The sequence below is a fragment of the Camelina sativa genome, chromosome 15, assembly GCF_030686135.1.
Source record: "Camelina sativa cultivar CO46 ecotype springtype chromosome 15, ASM3068613v1".
NCBI classification, from domain to species: Eukaryota; Viridiplantae; Streptophyta; class Magnoliopsida; order Brassicales; family Brassicaceae; genus Camelina; species Camelina sativa.
In genome coordinates this window covers 9,060,519-9,077,899 of record NC_141894.1, presented here as the reverse complement: position 1 = coordinate 9,077,899, position 17,381 = coordinate 9,060,519, and the positions used below count along the sequence as shown (strand labels likewise).

At 34.1% G+C, this 17,381-nt stretch overlaps 4 protein-coding genes and 1 pseudogene across 9 annotated transcripts; 3 read left to right on the top strand and 2 right to left on the bottom strand.

Annotated features, from left to right (window-relative positions):
• The first annotated feature begins 2,268 nt into the window (after nt 1-2,268).
• Nucleotides 2,269-5,279, top strand: LOC104746195 (AP-3 complex subunit delta pseudogene; annotated as a pseudogene). Its single transcript, XR_015582120.1, has one exon. The product of XR_015582120.1 is annotated as an AP-3 complex subunit delta pseudogene (transcript).
• On the bottom strand, nt 5,241-5,788 carry LOC109129029 (non-specific lipid-transfer protein 2). The gene has a single exon (XM_019236476.2). It carries the CDS (start codon nt 5,786-5,788, stop codon nt 5,498-5,500), a length of 291 nt encoding a protein of 96 aa, XP_019092021.1. The 3' UTR covers nt 5,241-5,497.
• Nucleotides 5,789-10,675: 4,887 nt separating this feature from the next.
• Nucleotides 10,676-12,874, bottom strand: LOC104746194 (L-Ala-D/L-amino acid epimerase). 5 transcript variants are annotated; one of them, XR_015581510.1, is made up of 6 exons: nt 12,389-12,874; nt 12,145-12,286; nt 11,715-11,942; nt 11,258-11,591; nt 11,112-11,173; nt 10,676-10,978 (listed from the first exon to the last, which is right to left on the bottom strand). XR_015581510.1 is itself a non-coding variant. In XM_010467613.3 (6 exons), the coding sequence occupies exons 1-6, from the start codon at nt 12,815-12,817 to the stop codon at nt 10,905-10,907; spliced, it is 1,227 nt and encodes a 408-aa protein (XP_010465915.1). In that variant the 5' UTR covers nt 12,818-12,827; the 3' UTR covers nt 10,676-10,904. The 5 variants fall into 5 exon arrangements, 2 of the variants coding, with proteins under 2 accessions (XP_010465915.1, XP_087343010.1); XR_015581509.1 differs by having other exon boundaries at nt 11,726-11,942; XR_015581508.1 differs by having other exon boundaries at nt 12,176-12,286; nt 12,389-12,827.
• Nucleotides 12,875-13,313: 439 nt separating this feature from the next.
• LOC104746193 (reticulon-like protein B9) lies at nt 13,314-14,555 on the top strand. The gene is made up of 5 exons (XM_010467612.3): nt 13,314-13,518; nt 13,620-13,800; nt 13,886-14,027; nt 14,129-14,198; nt 14,298-14,555. The coding sequence occupies exons 1-5, from the start codon at nt 13,407-13,409 to the stop codon at nt 14,465-14,467; spliced, it is 675 nt and encodes a 224-aa protein (XP_010465914.1). The 5' UTR covers nt 13,314-13,406; the 3' UTR covers nt 14,468-14,555.
• A 375-nt stretch (nt 14,556-14,930) lies between these two features.
• On the top strand, nt 14,931-17,286 carry LOC104746192 (cytochrome P450 71B2). Its single transcript, XM_010467611.3, has 2 exons — nt 14,931-15,908; nt 16,443-17,286. The coding sequence occupies exons 1-2, from the start codon at nt 15,000-15,002 to the stop codon at nt 17,055-17,057; spliced, it is 1,524 nt and encodes a 507-aa protein (XP_010465913.1). The 5' UTR covers nt 14,931-14,999; the 3' UTR covers nt 17,058-17,286.
• The last annotated feature ends 95 nt before the right edge of the window (nt 17,287-17,381 follow it).

The following is a 17,381-nucleotide window of genomic DNA, read 5'->3' as shown; positions in this document are numbered from 1 at the left end:
TAGACTTCACAGTTCAAGACTTTACATTACTACTAATTTTATACTTTGTGCCATGCAACTAATTAAATTAGAAATATTTATTTTTATTATTTATATGATCAACAAATGCATGGTAATAGTTGATCATCGTACCAACTTCATAACACTACCAACGTCCATGTCTAGTTCCAATGTACCAATGTGTCCGTCTTGTATATAAAAAGAACACAAACGTTGAAAAAACCCCCGCAGATTCCATGTTTTCAGCGTATTGGAATAACTATGTTGCCAAACTAGTAATACGTAAACTATATATTAGAAACGTTCCATGCCGTATTTTCAAACTGGAATCTCTATGTGTTTATTAGTAATTTAGTACTATGTTATGAAGTATGTCAACTGTTTATATTTAGTATGTCCGTACTTATAAAAATATTAGATGCGTAAACAGTTAGCTCTCTTTTGATTAGGAAATAAAGATTTTTATCTTTTTTCTCTCAACCCGCACTTCGACTTCGACTTCAACTTTATTTTTATATCCTTGTGAAAACGACAAAACCTAAATAGGTCCACGAAAGCGAGAGCGTCCATCAATTCTTTACGTTAATTCATGAATAATTGTGATTACTTTTCCTTTATTTAGCTAAACATAAGTTATCTTAATTTTCAGAAAAGATTATGAGAAAGATTAAGCATGTGGCATGACTTTTGGGTCTACGTTTAAGAATATACTTAGTGTAAAAATATTTTTTTGGGTAAAAAGTTAGAAAGGGTGGTAGTTAAGAAATATTCGGAAGTTTTGGATATGTATAGATCCAGCATGGTGTGTTAGTTAGGTCGAACTATTCCGATATTTTAAGTTTTGATATATGAACTCTTAACAATAGAAAACAAAGTTGATGTTTAAGTTTATATTATCAAATGTCAAACATGTAATATTATATAGCTGCATATAGATATAGTTAGATTACTTAGGATCGTGTCTTCTTTATGTTTGATGAGGTATTGGTTTTTCTTTATCAAAAGAAATGAGGTATTTGTTTTTTCCTCCTGATGAGGTATTGGTTAATTAGGAGCTGACGTTCAAATATAAAGTTTAAAAGTTTTAATTTTTGAAGTATTGTTTAGACTAAGTTGTAAAAATATCTGTTATTTTCTATTTCCTTTCCAATTTCAAAGCCTACTAAACTTGTTTATTTCCATTATGAGTTTAAGCATACAAATCACTTTTATTTTATTTTAACAAGCCTAAATTATTTTTTTGATGATTTAATATTTAAATTGTAATCACAATTTTTCTTTTTTGATTACAAAAAAAATGAAGCTTGATCTTTTAAAGATACAAGTATACGAATATAACAAAAAAAATGTACTGACTTTGTTGAGTACTTCGCTAAAGTATTTGGATTGGAAATTGAAGATGAACCTGTAAAAAAGGAAGTAAAATCTCAAGTTGATGAAGATATTGAAAATATTGGTGCAGTTGAGTTGAAATGATAAAATTTTAATTTGACAATTTTACACTAAGGTGCGGTGAGCCTATTTTCAGTTAAAAATCATTGGTATAAGTTTCCTTACTCAATGCAGTCTACTTTTCAAGAATATATAAGAGTGTTTATGTACTTTGATTATGTAATGCCATAATAAGATTACTTTGATTATGATTATGTTGCCTTATTATCATACTATTATTGTAAACTAGATTTTCTCTCTATCAACCCCTTAAATCAAATTTGCTAGATTTTCCATAATTATTGGAGTTTTTTTTATACTCGCATATTTGCTTTTGTTTTTGTTTAAAACTATTGGCTTACAAAATATGATCATCCATTTAAGTTTCCTATTTAATGTCAAATATCGAACATATTCTTAATATTATATTTACCCATATTGAAAAATAGTATGAAACTTAAGATATGTGCCATAGTGACACATATAATATTGTGTGTTGTCAAAGAACATAGAGAGTTGTTTATATAGAAATTTCTACATATATTGACTGAAAATAATTTGGTTAGCCCTCTTTGCAAGGCCTCTCAACAAAAGTGAAATTTCTGTCTTTTTGTAAGTCTTCATGGAGTTTTATGGTTTAGATCCTGTGGGGGCAGTTCTGAAATTTTTTAAAAATAGAAGAAGTCTCCTCAAAAATCTAAATTTCATTTGCCACAACACTTCTCTTGCCAAAGACTCAGTAAGCTTCTATGTTATCAAGTTTTAGGCCCCCAACTTGTGTGTAATTTGGTTTACAAACTTATCTATAAACTATAGCGAAGAGGTTGAAGCCTTCTTAGAAAATATTTAGCATTAATGGGTATCATTTAGTATTCTGATCTAACCTAACAAATCGTAATGTTTATTGGACTTATTATTCTTAAGGCCCATTTGTTTCCCACAAAAGCCCAAACAATATTTCACGTTCCTCCACCTCCTCTGTTCCGTTCGACTCTCATCAGAATCCGAGACTGATCACCGGCATGAAAAACCCACGACTCTGATCTCCGATTTCGCTCCTCAAAGACTATGTAGATCATATAAATTCAACACTTAGTTGTCTAACCTCCCCGTATTCATTCTCATTTCCTATCAAATGGCGTCTTCAAATTCGCTCATGGACAGCTTGTTCCAACGAAGCCTCGAGGATCTCATCAAAGGTATACGTCTCCAGCTACACGGAGAATCCTCATTCATATCTAAATCCCTAGACGAAATCCGCCGCGAGATCAAATCGACGGATCTCTCCACGAAATCCATCGCGTTACAGAAACTATCCTACCTCGCCGCACTCCACGGCGTCGATATGTCTTGGGCAGCGTTTCACGCCGTCGAGGTCGTGTCCTCGTCTCGCTTCGAGGATAAGAGGATCGGTTACCACGCCATTGCTCAGTCGTTTAACGATCAGACGCCGGTTCTGCTTCTAATCACAAACCAGCTCCGGAAGGATTTGAATAGTTCGAATGAGTACGAGGTGAGTCTTGCTTTGGAGTGTTTGTCTAGGATTGGAACTGATGATCTAGCTAGGGATTTAACTTCTGAGGTTTTTACGCTCTTGGGGAGTAGTAAGGCTTTTGTTAAGAAGAAAGCTATAGGTGTGGTTTTGAGGGTTTTTGATAAGTACCCTGATGCTGTTAAGGTGTGTTTCAAGCGTCTTGTTGAGAATCTGGAGAGCTCTGATCCGCATATTCTGTCAGCTGTGGTTGGAGTGTTCTGTGAACTCACCACAAAAGATCCAAGATCTTATCTTCCTTTAGCTCCTGAGTTTTACAAGATTCTGGTAGATTCGAGGAACAACTGGGTTCTGATTAAGGTTCTTAAGGTATTTGCTAAGCTTGCTTCGATTGAGCCTAGGTTGGCTAAGAAAGTGGCTGATCCTATCTGTGAACATATGAGGAGGAATGTGGGTAAGTCTTTGCTGTTTGAGTGTATTAGAACAGTAGTGAGTAGCTTGAGTGATCAGGAAACAGCGTTGAAACTTGCGGTTGCAAGGATTAGGGATTTTCTTGTGGACGATGATCCGAATCTCAGGTATCTTGGTCTTCATGCCTTGTCGATTGTTGCTCCGAAGCATTTATGGGCAGTTTTGGAGAATAGAGAAGCCATCGTCAAGGCTCTGAGCGATGAGGATCCAAATGTTAAACTTGAGGCTTTGCATCTTTTAATGGCAATGGTGAATGAAGATAATGTGTCTGAGATTTCTCGAATTCTTATGAATTATGCTCTTAAGTCTGATCTTTTGTTCTGCAACGAGGTTATAGCTTCTGTTCTACTGGCATGCTCCCGGAACTCATATGAGATCATAGTTGACTTTGATTGGTATGTGTCTCTTCTAGGTGAGATGGCTAGAATCCCACATTGTCAAAGAGGGCAAGAAATTGGGCATCAGTTGATTGATATTGGTATGAGGGTCAAAGATGCTAGACGGGAGCTAGTTCGAATTTCTCGAGCACTGCTTATTGATCCTGCATTGCTTGGTAATCAGTTCTTGCACCCTATTTTGTCCGCTGCAGCTTGGGCTTCAGGGGAATATGTCGAGTTCTCTAAGACTTCTTATGACATTGCAGAGGCGCTTCTGCAACCACGTACGTCACTCTTACCGCCTTCAATTAGAGCAATCTACATACATTCCACTTTCAAAGTTCTCGTCTTCAGTCTCAAGGCGTACTTCTCAGCCCAGGATTCCACGTCCTCGCCCTTGGTTGAGGAGTCTACTAACTATGTTTCTTCATTGGTGAATGCTTTCACATATGAATCTATATCGAGTCTGGTGGATATGATTGAGCTTGGGCTGTGTTCGCTATCTGGGACCCTGGATGTTGAAGTGCAGGAGAGAGCTAAGAACGTTCTAGGATTCACCGGTATGATAAAGCACAAAATAATCGAGAAAGTAACATCCCCAGAGAGTGTAATAGAGGCTTCTAGAGCTGTAGCATTCATGGAAGATGTCTTCTCAGAGGAGCTTGGCCCTGTTTCTTCAACTGCACAGGAAAAAGTTCCCTTGCCGGATGGGTTAGAGCTGAATGAGAATCTTGAAGATCTGCAAGAGATTTGCGGAGAATTTCTCAAACCAGTTGTGGACTCAAATTCAAATTCGTTCTCATCCTCAGAAAAAATTAGCTTCTCTGTTGCTAAACTTAGAATCAGTGATCAACTAGAAGCCTCATCATCATCTTCATCCCATCCGCCTGAATCTGCATCCTTACTTGCGGAACACAGAAAACGTCATGGCTTGTACTACCTTTCCTCTCAGAAGAGCGACGACCACGATGATAGCAATGGCAACAACAACAACACGCTGAACGAATACCCACCAGCGAATGAGATATTAGCGGACTCATTTAACCCCAAGAAGAAGATGAACCAATCGAAACCGAGACCTGTAGTGGTGAAACTGGACGAAGGAGATGACATAAAGATGAAGCCAGACGGTAGTAGTAATCATGAACCTCTGTCTCGTGCGATCCAGACAGCTCTAATGGGGAAAGGGAAGGAGAAGGAAAGAGAAAAAGACAACCCCGAGAGAAGTCTTGATTCAGGGACCAAAGAACAGAGCTTGAGAAAAGACAAGAAGACGAAGAAAAAAAATGGAGAGAAAAGTAGTAAGCATAGATCACGACGACGATCTGACAAAGATGCAAGTGCAGCAAAACCAGTCGATATCGTAGATTTTCTCTTGTGAGTACTACTAACTAGTTGGAGTTTGTGTCTCAGACCAGACAGGTTGGTGTGTTCTTGTACAGTGATTTTCATGTACCCATAATTGATTCTTTTGTGTTTATGAAATATATTACTCCATCTTATTATCACGCCAACATATATCAACAACAACCAGAATAAGATAGCAAAAATTGAAAATAAGATGCATACAAAGCATCACCACACATTGTTATTCGTAAGAGTACAACTTACTCAACTCTACTACTTAGTGATCATAAATAACATCTTTAAACACACACACCAAAAGTAAAATTCATACCATATATATATAGAATGACCATAAAACATCAAACGCTTCTTTGATTATTCAACACCTCGGGATGGCGAGTCTGCAACTTTTAGAGACTTTACGAGCGTTGGGAGTGCTTACGAAGCGACGGAGGCTAGGGTTTCTCATGTAACTACATAGGCATGGCTTCTGCTCTTTGAGCTTAGCACAGCACAACGCCGATGGTGGAGAAGACGACGTTATTGCCGCTGCACATGGGCTTAGTTGCATAGGCGAGCATGTCACGGCTTCAGCCGCGGGGAGTAGAACCACTAGGAGGACCGCCGCGAGGACCAAAACGGAAACCCATGTGGCCTTCATCATCACCATTTTTGTTTGTATTTTGAGTTGATAGAAGTGTGTTTTGGTGTGTTTGTGGTTTTTGTGTGTGTAATCTCTTCCTATTTATATAGTGGGAAAGTGAAACGCTTTTTCTTATTTTATTCTAGTACTTTACTAGTAATTTCTATATTTTTATAAAGAAGTACATACGTATATGGTTTACAATTACAAATATATTTCAAACTATTATGCACTTGCTTATAGTGCGGCCTCTTATTTGTTTCTTTTATTTAGATTTTGTATAAAATTTAATTTAGCATTGAAAGAATCCAATAGGTTGGTGGAATATCTAAAGAGTATCAATGCGGGGTTTCTCATCGTAGACTATGTTATATCTACCCACCAGACCAGACTATGGATGCAACTTAATTTCAAATTTTTAATTAGATAGTAGAGCAGTTCGTGGTGATTTTATTGTGTTGTAGATGCTGCAATGGGTCTAATTTTTTGAGTAATAGTTTTTTACAAATGATGTTATCATGTCATCCAGATTTAAACGGGCTGGAATACGATTTGTAAATATCATCACTGTTGAGCTAATATATATTTTGAATATTGCTTAGAAATAATAAAAATAAAATAGTAAAAATATAAACATTTGTGGACAAGAACCCTCGTGACTTTGACTTGAGGAACGTTATTTAATCAACATTAATAGATAAATGGGGGAAAGTATTCGAATAATGAGAGTACTATTTTCTTAACTATATTCATTTGTTTTTAGTGTTTTTTCTTCTCGTCAACGTTTTTTTGTCTTTTATTCATTGTATTGGTGCTAACCTTGCTCCCTTCTTCTTTTTTTTTTTTTTTTTTTTTTTGAGTCGAACTAGCACCACAAATTGAGATTAAAAAGTTTAGAAAACTATAAATCAACACTCAATGTTATGGACGATATTTTATCTCTAACTTCACTCTATTTGTGGACCAAAAAATAACTAACTAATTGATAAGACTGAATATTTTGAATATTTTCACTAAAATAAAGCACAACAAGTAAGATATATTCATCAATGAATATATATTTTTAATATGGGTTTATAGGAAAAGGAATTTAACAAAAGGAAAAAAAAAAAGAAAAGAAGGTAGGGTCGAAGTGGATGACTTAGGAGGCGAAGAGGACTTTTCGGTGATGGTACTTGTGTCGTCCCAATATTTGTTGCCGTCTCCTTTTAACGTCCTGATGATGGAGAAATATGCATATGGAAATGTCTAAACCTAAAAGTAAAACAACATAACAATCAATTACTAGTAATTTATATACAAAATGATGATTTTGAGATGAAGCGTGCGTTTGGGGATACGTGTGAATAATCATTGCCACAATCACTCATTGAACATTCTTTTTTTTTCTTTTTCTTTTGGCACAGTTATAGTAATTTTAATGAACAGATCATATTCTTTTTGGTGTAACATTTATATGGAAATATTAGCTATTGTATTTCCTGTGGTAACAAGATTTTGCAAAATGGCATTCATAACAATTCATAAAAGCTACAAACAGAAGATAAATAGCTAAACGACCAAGAAGAGTACATCCCATATTCCCATGTAAAACGATTGTTCACAAAAAAAATTGCAAAACTGTTGGAATACAACAACTCAACCCATGTTTATTTATGTGTGTGGTGCGATTAGATTTGTCTTTGGATGAAATAATACTATAATGTAAAATACAAACGAACAATCAGATATATCCTTGATCATGAATGGAATTAATTTATAAATTTTATATTTACATTTGTTTGGTACTAGTAATATATAAGAATGGCAATAAAAAGAAATTATGCATGTAAGTAATATGTAACTAGATATATATTAGATTCATTTATCATAACCCAATTAAGACCACTTGTGGAAACATAAAACTAAAAGAAGAACATGGAATGTTTGGTGTGTAGCTCACTTAAAATATGTTCACACGTTGGTTGGTTGTTGTTGTTGAAGCTCATACAAACATGTGTCTTCGACTTTGAGGTTTGAAGTATGAAAAGATCACCACAGAGAAACAAGACTAAAAAAATAGTATTGATCGAGTAAGAAGAGACGGTGGGTCCAAAACATCGATCGTGATAGCTTTAAGATCCTCACGCCTAGTGAGTAATTTCCATTTGTTATTATTGCTCTCCTTAGAGGTAAAATATATATTTATATAAATGTTTTTATAGTTCTAGCGTTATGAAATATGTCATGTAATATATACATACATAAGGAGTAAATCAGTAAAGTATAGAATTAGGCAGAAACATAAGTGTTATTTTTTCCGTTGACTTTTAGAAGAAAAAAAAATTGTGGTTTTTAGTTGTTGGTTTGTAGAAACTTGAAAGAATGCAGAAAAGAAGGAGAATCACGTTTGTTAGAAAAAATTATTTTGTTGATTGCTGACCTTTTTAAAAATAATCTATATAATAATAACAAACCGAATAAATGCGACCAACAGTTATGTTCTTTTAATAGTACATTTTGGATATTTTCTGAAAAGTCGTGATAGATCATTAAAACGGTTATTTATGAAAAGTTACAACTGTTCACTGTAAAGTTGTGTTGATTGAAACATTCGTATCTTTTGAAATCTATATATATTTGTCTGTTTGAACTGTTTATTCATTTTTCTTAATTATTTTCTAGCATTCATTCTTTTAAAAATCAAGAAATTTCTCTAATTATTGATTTAACAAAAGATTTTTGGAATGATGAATCTATCTCGAATAAATGCCACCAAAAGTTGTGTTTTTTCAATCGTACTTTTTGGATAATTTTCCAAAAAAATATGTAAAAAATTTAAATTGTGTGTTTTACACAAAGTTGCGATTGTTCATTGTAACGATTTTTTTGTAAAGTTGCAACTGTTCATTGTAAAGTTGTGTCTATTCGAATATTCTTATCTTTTGAAATCTATATATATTTGTCTGTTTGAATTTTTTTTTCATTTTTTTGTCATGACACCAAATAATATAAAATTTCAATCTTAACGGTTTTTACATCTCTAGCATTCATTCTTTTAAAAGTAAAAATATTCCTCCAATTCTTGTTTTAACAAAAGATTTTTGGAATGATGAATCTAATTTACAACTTTTAGTTAATTTCATATGTAGAGTCTTTTTCCAATAGTTAGATGGATTATATAATGAGCTTTTGGATTTGACTTTTGAATATAGTAATAAAGATGTCTTCTATTTAAAGCAGTTTATATGAGTTTGTAGGTATAATCAAGTGCAGACATAACAGTTGCAATTTTCTTAATATATTTTCGTAAAAAAATGTTTTTATTCGTTTTTTTTAATTCAAACGGCTGTATCTGTTCATTGTAGAGTTGTGTCTTTTCACTATATTTTATTTATATTTTTTCATCACAACTTTTCGTTCTAATTGGTGTGTCTATGTAAATAGTCATGCTTTTTTAACTCTCTTTATATTTGTCTCTTCATCACTAACTAACAAGTTCGTTGAAACAAATTTTTCATTTTATGTTGAGTCTATAATCTAACTAAAATTTTAGAAATGATTATAGCAATAGAGAAAATTTATACAACTTAATATTGAATTTATAGTTGTGTCTATTTATCTTAACTTTCCGTTAATTTTTTTTTAATATTTAAAAATAATAATAACAATCTGAATAAATGAGAATAACAGTTGCAACTTTTCGCAGTACTTTATTGTAAAAAAATTGGTTTTATTTGTTTTTTAAAAAAAACTCAAACAGTTGTATTTGTTTATTGTAGAGTTGTGTTTTTCACTATATTTTATTCATATTTTTTCATCACAACTTTTCGTCATAATAGGTGTGTCTATTTAAATCGTCATATCTTTTGAACTCTCTATATATTTGTCTCTTCGTCAATAACTAACAAATCATTGTTTGTTGAAACAAATTTTTCATTTTATGTTATATCTAAATAATTTGAATTATTTTTTTTTATATCTAGTATTCAATGTTATTCTATCATCTAACTAAAATTTTAGAAATGATTATAGTAATATAGAAATTTAATAAAACTTAATATAGAATTTACAGTTGCGTCTATTTATCGTAAATTTTTGTTAAAAACTATTTTAATATTTAAAATTTATTTTATTTTGTTCTTAAGAGTTGTTAATTTTAATTTTAGTTTTCCGTTGATACTGTTTCACTCATTATTAAATATAATTTTAATTATAGTTATTTAATAGAAAATTACATTACTCATTATAACCATTAGTTCAATATTTTTAGTAAGAATCACTTTGTCATAATGAATTTTTTAATTGTACCTCTTTACCATAATTCTTCATAAAAATATCTTATATTTATAATACTTTAAACAATATGTTTTGCAAAGTCACGTCTATTCAACATAATATTTTTTGTTATAAGTTTTCATTTTGATGATTGTGATTTTATTAACAGTTTATGGATTCAAACTATTCTATTACATTCAAATAATTTCGTAATGTATAATTTTAAATTTTAAATTTTAATTATTTGTTTTTCTAAAATACTTCCTGCGCCGGGGTCTGAGTCCTAGCTTAAATAATTTTAAACAAAATTATTGTATAGTAATCCTGTGGCTATTGACAATTTTAATATAATTATTAAAACAAAATAGATAGTCCAGTTATTTAATTGGAACTTTAACAGAAATCTACATCTATTAAGATTTTCACGCCGCACCCGTCACACCATTCACTCAGTCACTCACCACCACTACACCTACCAATTTTGACAAAAAAAAAAAAACACTCTGCTAGTGAAAAAACCAATGAAGAAATTTCAACAGCCGCAGGTTAAACATTTTTGCCCACATCGAAACAGAAACAACTTATTGTGATTTACAAGCTCTGTGAATTCGTTTTGTGTGTATATCAGTATATGTATGTGTTTCAGACACAACTCAATGAGATGAATCATCATCCTACATATATTTGGTAGTCTTGGGGGCAAAAGTTACAAAGCTTGTAGATTACAAAAGTTACAATGCTCCTACATACAGCCATTCTAACACAAACAACAAAATTCAGGACCAATGTCTAATTGCCGCATCAAACCCAAAAAGCCATCATTAAACTTGAGATCGACATACTATGAGATAAAGATAAGGGGCCTAAGTAGACTGAAGGAAATTTACTAAGCAAGATCATTCCACTGAAGATATCCTCCGTGACCGCCTTCATCTGTAAACTCGTAGACAGCACCCGACGCTGCCAACAAAACCACCAGTATTAGACTTAGTTCACGCTCATGTTTGAACAATGAAAGATGCAAGATGGAGCTACGAGTCAGGCATCTTTTTAACCGGGAAATATGCAAAATGAAGAAAACAGAGACTATTACCTCTGTAGCCACCTTGAACAGGATCATCAGCCAAAAGAAGTGGAGTGTCTAAATCGATGAATCTGTAAATTACATCTTCACTTGTTAGATTTATGATGGTGATGGTTACATTAGCAAGAAATGTGGTGTTTACATATTAAATATACCTGAAATTCCCAATGCCTGCAGCAAGGTGACCAGAGAACCCCATAGCTAGTCTTGTCTCAACCATTCCCCCTATCATAAGCTCAATTCCAGATGATCTAGCCAATTCAATTACCTCAAGGGCCTCGAGTATTCCGGTTTTGGCGAGTTTGATGTTAACAACATCTACGATACCACCTTCTATGATTTTCTTGAGATCAGTCAAGTCCCTGCAACTCTCATCTGCTGCAACAGAGACTCCGAATCTGTTCTTTGCAGTTCGAGTCACGTGACTGAGACCTTTCCAATTGTCTCTGTGGACAGGTTGTTCAAATAGAACCGGTGTAACCTTCATTTCTGGGCCAAAAAATCACAACACTTTAGGTTGTTTTTTCCGAGAAAGGTCCGCTAACAATATCCTTTTAAAAACCTCTAGCGTTCAAGGCCTAAAAGAGAAGATCCACAAATGATTCATAAAACCTGTTTTTTACCATGAAGCTTCTCGAGAACTTCAACAGCTTCCTCTGTTTGATAACCCTCATTGGCATCCAAAATAAAGGAACAAGTAGGGTGGACAGCACGTATAGCCTGGAGAACTTCTATATCAGCCTCAAGATTCTTCCCCACCTTGAGCTTCAATGTTTCAAAACCTTGTTTCCTATACTTAAGAGCCAAAATCGAAGCTTCCGCAGGAGAAACAATCGGAATCTGAGCATAGACCAACACAAACACCATTTAGACCCACATCTATGAAAACACACACAAACCTTCATACTCAAGAAGTTCCCAAGCAATATTAACATTCTACAAACAACTCAAAATTCCATCTTCAAAACTTATAAGTGCAATGTTAATACATATAATCTAAGTAAGACAGAACCACACAGAAAATTAAAAAAAGGAATTGTACCAGCAAATGAGCTAAGAGGTAAGAACCGAACTGTTATGTCGGTGGTAATACTACTTGAAGCTCCACCAAATAGTTTCCACAAAGGCACTCCTACACTCTTAGCTGCTGCATCAATCACAGCCATCTCCACCCCACCTCTTACCTAAACCAATTTAAGAACTTTTCTTATTTCACAATTAAAAATTCAAGGTTTTTTAGGAATGCTTAAATCATAATTTTTACACAGATGTGTGATTGAGCTTACAGAGGCGAATTGATGACCAGGGAGTAATCTCCCAATCTCAAGAAGAACACCACCAAGTCTCATCTCCGGTAGCTCCCTCAGAAACTCACAAGCTTCCCGCGCTTTTACCATCGCCGTTATCTGATCCTCCGCCGTAACCGACGGCAAAATCGGAGCTTCTCCCCAGCCGACATACCCATCTCCAATCTCGACCCGAATCGCAACGTTACTGACTGAATCAAGCCGTGAGGAAGCGATCGTAAAAGGTGAGATCAGAGGAACGTTCAGCTCTCGGTTCTCTGCTTTACGCACCCTTACCGTGAAATTCTCCGTCAGGGTTTTGAATCCATACGCCGCCGACATAACAAGGATCGGTGATCTCGGCGAATTTTGGAATTTGAGGTTTGAAGTTGAATTGATGAGTGAAGAAGACGACACTATCGAATACATTTTGCTTTTTTAGGACTTTAGAACTAATTTAGGGTTTATATAGTCTCACTTTTAAATTTCTTATAAATTTAATTATCAAAATAATTTTATTAATTTTCTTCGTCCACCAAAATCTACTGAATTACTTTATCTAAGTAAAAATTTTAGCATTTCACCAATTAAAAAAATGTAATTTTTTTATCAAGTAAAAGACAAATGTGAAATATTTTAAAATTTCATCTATTTTTGTAAAGTGTTTTTTTAAATTACACACCAAAAGTACCATGGGGAAAAAGAAGAAAGTTACTATAATAACATATGCAAGAAGCCAAGAATAGATGATAACATAACGTGAGGGAGGGGTTTGAATTGTTTAATTAGAGACATGACATGAAGATGAAGAAATAAAAATGGGAGAAGGAAGAAGGGCAAAACCATTCTCATTCTTTGCTTCTTGAGTATGTGTTTTATTGTTACCTTTGTTACCAAGTCTAGAACCTCTCTTTCTTCTTATATTTGTTTGCAATTTCCCATTTTACATAATCCATGTACTGTCGCTTTTTCTTACCGCATTCATCTTTCTCTTAGCAAATTTTCATCCAATATAATCATGCCAATATATTCGGGATCTTCGGATTCTGAAGACGAAAGAACGTACCATAAAACAACTAAGCTCTTCACTCGTCAACGATCAATTCACTCTATATTTGGAGGTGGTCAAGGTATTTTTTTTTATCTCTCTCTCTCTTTTTTATAAAACTTTGTATTTGGCCGTTCAGTCGTATGTGAAAATTATTAAACAGCTAGTATTTGTGATTAACAGTTGCAGATATTTTGTTATGGAGAGAGCCAAAAATAGCTGCAACGTTGGTGATAGGAGTGAGCCTCTTATGGTTCTTAATGGAAGTAGTTGAATACAATTTCATAACCCTAGTTTGTCATGCTTCCATGACCTCCATGCTTCTTTTCTTCATCTGGTCCACTGTTTCTGATTTTCTCAATTGGTATGTTTATAATATTTATCTTTGATTACTCTTTTCGAATTCTCGATTTAATCTTTGAGGTTTCCTAATCAATAACACAATGCAGGGAAAGGACAATAATACCAGAAGTGATACTAGACGAATCTTCTTTCAGACATTTAGCAACAAGCTTCCATATTAGATTCAACCAAATCCTATCTAAGCTTCTTGACATTGCTTGTGGCAGAGATCCTCCACTCTTTTTTCTCGTAATTAAGCTATTCCTTGAATCATTTTTATACATGTATACTTTTGGATTAATTATTAGTATTAATTATATTTCCTCAAAATTTGTTTACAATATTTTCAGACAACGATCTCACTTTATATCTTATCCATCATCGGGACATATTTCAACTTTGTGAATCTTCTGTTCGTAGGTAAATAATTAAGTTATCCTCAACTTTATTCTACTGTAGAATTTCTATTTAACTAACGAAGAATATATATAATTAATGATCGTACGTCGCATTGTTCAGGGTTCGTAAGCATGCAGACGTTGCCGGTTATGTATGAGATGTACGAGGATGACGTTGATAGAGTGGCGGGTAAGTTGATGAGGAAGATGAGGAGGCTTTACAGGAAAGTCGACTCGAATGTTCTTAGCAAAATCCCAAGAGGAACTGTCAAAAACAAGAAACTTACTTAATTCTTCTTCATTATAATAATTGTTTATCATTACTGTATTTACTATATAATTTTAACCCAAATTAATATATATACGTACATATCTTTTACTGGTTTTGTTTTTAACGTACTGAGAAAAAGAAGTTAAGATCTGATCAGGGATCATCAAATGATTTGAAGTGAATCTAGCCTAGGAAATAAACAGAGTATCCACTTCTAAAAATCATCATTTATATATACAATAGTGTATACAGATACTTTCTTAATATAGAAAAGAAAAATCAAACTAAAATCCAAACTAGTTTTTGTTTGTAATCCACATTCCACAAAAAGAAAAAGTCGGCTAACGATTGAAGATGGACGAATCTCTATTTCGATTGGACCGTACATTCATATTGCATGTCACGACAAAAATAGCGACTTATGTCTCAACTCTCGACCACTTAATTTAGAAGGTTTTCTACAATATCAACTGCTTTGACTTATCTTATATACAAAGACTAAACTATAAGCTCATCATCATCTCTCAAGAAAAACAGAGGAAGAGAAAAGATATGGCTATCTTTCTCTGTGTATCATTGCTTCTTGCTTTTGTTGTGTCACTAATCTTTTACATAAGAAAGATTAGAGAAAACCCAAAATGGAATCTTCCTCCGGGTCCTCCAAGTCTTCCCATCATCGGAAACTTACACCAATTCGCAGGATTGCCTCACCGATGCTTTCATCATCTCTCCATTAAATACGGACCTGTGTTGTTTCTTCGCATAGGGTTAGTTCCAACGGTTGTGATCTCCTCAAGTGAAGCAGCTGAAGAAGTTCTCAAAACTCATGACCTTAGATGCTGCAACCGACCAAGAACGGTCACCACGGATTTACTCTCCTACTGTTCTAAGGACATCAGCTTTGCGCAGTACGGCGAGTACTGGCGAGAGATGCGAAAGCTCGCTGTTATCGAGCTTTTCAGCCTTAAAAAGGTTCAATCATTTAGGAATATCAGAGAGGAAGAAGTGGACTTCATGGTAAAGAAACTGTTCCAATCAGCTTCCAAGCAATCTCCTGTGGATCTAAGCAAAGCTTTTTTCTCTCTAACCGCAAGCATCATTTGTAGAGTAGCCTTGGGACAGAACTTCAACGAGAGTGATTTCGTAATCGATCAAGAGAGAATAGAAGAACTTGTGAGTGATGCCTTGTTTGTTCTAGGTAGTTTCACTTTCTCTGATTTGTTACCTGGTAGAATTGGGAGATTCCTAGATTGGTTGTTTGGAAGACACAAGAAGGCAAACAAAGTGTTTGAAGAGCTTGATGCTTTTTACCAACATGTGATTGATGATCACTTAGCAGGAAGTAAAAAAACAGTGGATTCTACTGCGGATATTGTTGCTCTCTTGTTGGATATGATGGATAAACAAGGAAAAAATGATTATTTCAAGTTCAACATTGATAATATCAAGGCAATCCTCATGGTAAGAGCTCAAATCTCGCTTCATATATTTCTATTATCTTTTTTCAAATATAAGGAAAAACAAAACAAGGACTACTCTGTGTGGTACGGTCTCCGTTTTTAAAAGGAGAAAAAAAACTAGGAATCTATGATCTTCATATGTGATTTTTTTGGTGATAAAGTTTTTATTTTAAACGTCAATTAGTAGCGCTAAACCACTTGCTTCTCCATAGTTAATTACTTAATTACTTTGCGTTTGATCCTTATTGTGTTATATAGTACGTAGGTATAGTTTTCCAAACAAAAACCTTTAACTATAAGGTCAATAACATATTAAAATTTTTTGCTACCGTACGTAAACACACATGGCAAACGAAACGGTTGGAAAATCATGTATACATTTTGTAAGATATAATTCTATTTCATCAAAAACGTAGATTTTGTCATGCAAACACAAAAAGTTGGTTTTTAGAAAAAATGAAGAGCCTCTTTGGTTTCATTTCTATACGTATGTATAATATATTTGTTCAAGTACTAATTATGTCTTGACGTTCAGGATGTATTTCTGGCGGGGGTAGATACAGGCGCAATAACCATGATTTGGGCAATGACAGAGCTTGCTAGAAACCCTAGAGTGATGAAAAAAGCACAAGAAGAGATCCGAAACACCCTCGGGCTCAAAAGGGATAGAATCACTGAAGAAGACATTGACAAAGTTGATTACTTGAAGCTCATAATCAAGGAAACATTTAGATTGCACCCAGCACTTCCTCTTTTGCTCCCAAGAGAAACAATGTCTCACGTCAAGATCCAAGGCTACGATATTCCTCCAAAAACGCAAATCCAACTTAACGTATGGACGATCGGACGTGACCCCGAGCGCTGGACCGATCCTGAAGATTTTATTCCTGAGCGGTTTACTAATAGTTGCGTAGATTTCAGGGGACAACACTTTGACCTCTTACCGTTTGGTTCTGGTAGAAGGATTTGTCCTGGGATACCATTGGCGATTGCTTCCGTGGAACTAGTGCTGTTGAATTTGCTTTACTTCTTTGATTGGAGATTGCCTGAAGGAATGATAAGTGAAGACGACATTGATATGGGAGAAGCTGGTAATCTCACCATTGTCAAGAAATTACCTCTTCAACTTGTGCCTGTTCAACACCATTGATGAGACATCACAAAAGTTTGATGCATTTCTCCACTGGTTAGTATATATATATCTATCGGTTCTTTTGTGTATTTATAGTCTTCATTGAAAGTGTACGATTCTAAAAGCTAAGACTTCCTATGAAATATATATATATATATATATATATATATATGTATATCAATGTATCAAGATTCAAGAAATAATGTATAATTAATGAATAATGAAATACAAATGTATTGAGAAACAATAATATTTAATTTGCTTATTGGTTCTGAAATGTTTCGGTGATAACTTATACGATGGACAAAGGAGTATGAGAAGTAGCTAGTTAAACAAACAGCA

Coding starts and splice junctions, on each gene's coding strand:
- LOC109129029 (XM_019236476.2), bottom strand. CDS start 5,788: ATGGTGATGATGAAGGCCACATGGGTTTCCGTTTTGGTCCTCGCGGCG.
- LOC104746194 (XM_010467613.3), bottom strand. CDS start 12,817: ATGTATTCGATAGTGTCGTCTTCTTCACTCATCAATTCAACTTCAAAC. Junction 12,287..12,388: donor CTGGTCATCAATTCGCCTCT/GTAAGCTCAATC, acceptor AAATTGGTTTAG/GTAAGAGGTGGGGTGGAGAT. Junction 11,943..12,175: donor GTATTACCACCGACATAACA/GTTCGGTTCTTA, acceptor GTCTATGCTCAG/ATTCCGATTGTTTCTCCTGC.
- LOC104746192 (XM_010467611.3), top strand. CDS start 15,000: ATGGCTATCTTTCTCTGTGTATCATTGCTTCTTGCTTTTGTTGTGTCA. Junction 15,909..16,442: donor ATATCAAGGCAATCCTCATG/GTAAGAGCTCAA, acceptor CTTGACGTTCAG/GATGTATTTCTGGCGGGGGT.
- LOC104746193 (XM_010467612.3), top strand. CDS start 13,407: ATGCCAATATATTCGGGATCTTCGGATTCTGAAGACGAAAGAACGTAC. Junction 13,801..13,885: donor GTTTCTGATTTTCTCAATTG/GTATGTTTATAA, acceptor AACACAATGCAG/GGAAAGGACAATAATACCAG. Junction 14,028..14,128: donor ATCCTCCACTCTTTTTTCTC/GTAATTAAGCTA, acceptor CAATATTTTCAG/ACAACGATCTCACTTTATAT.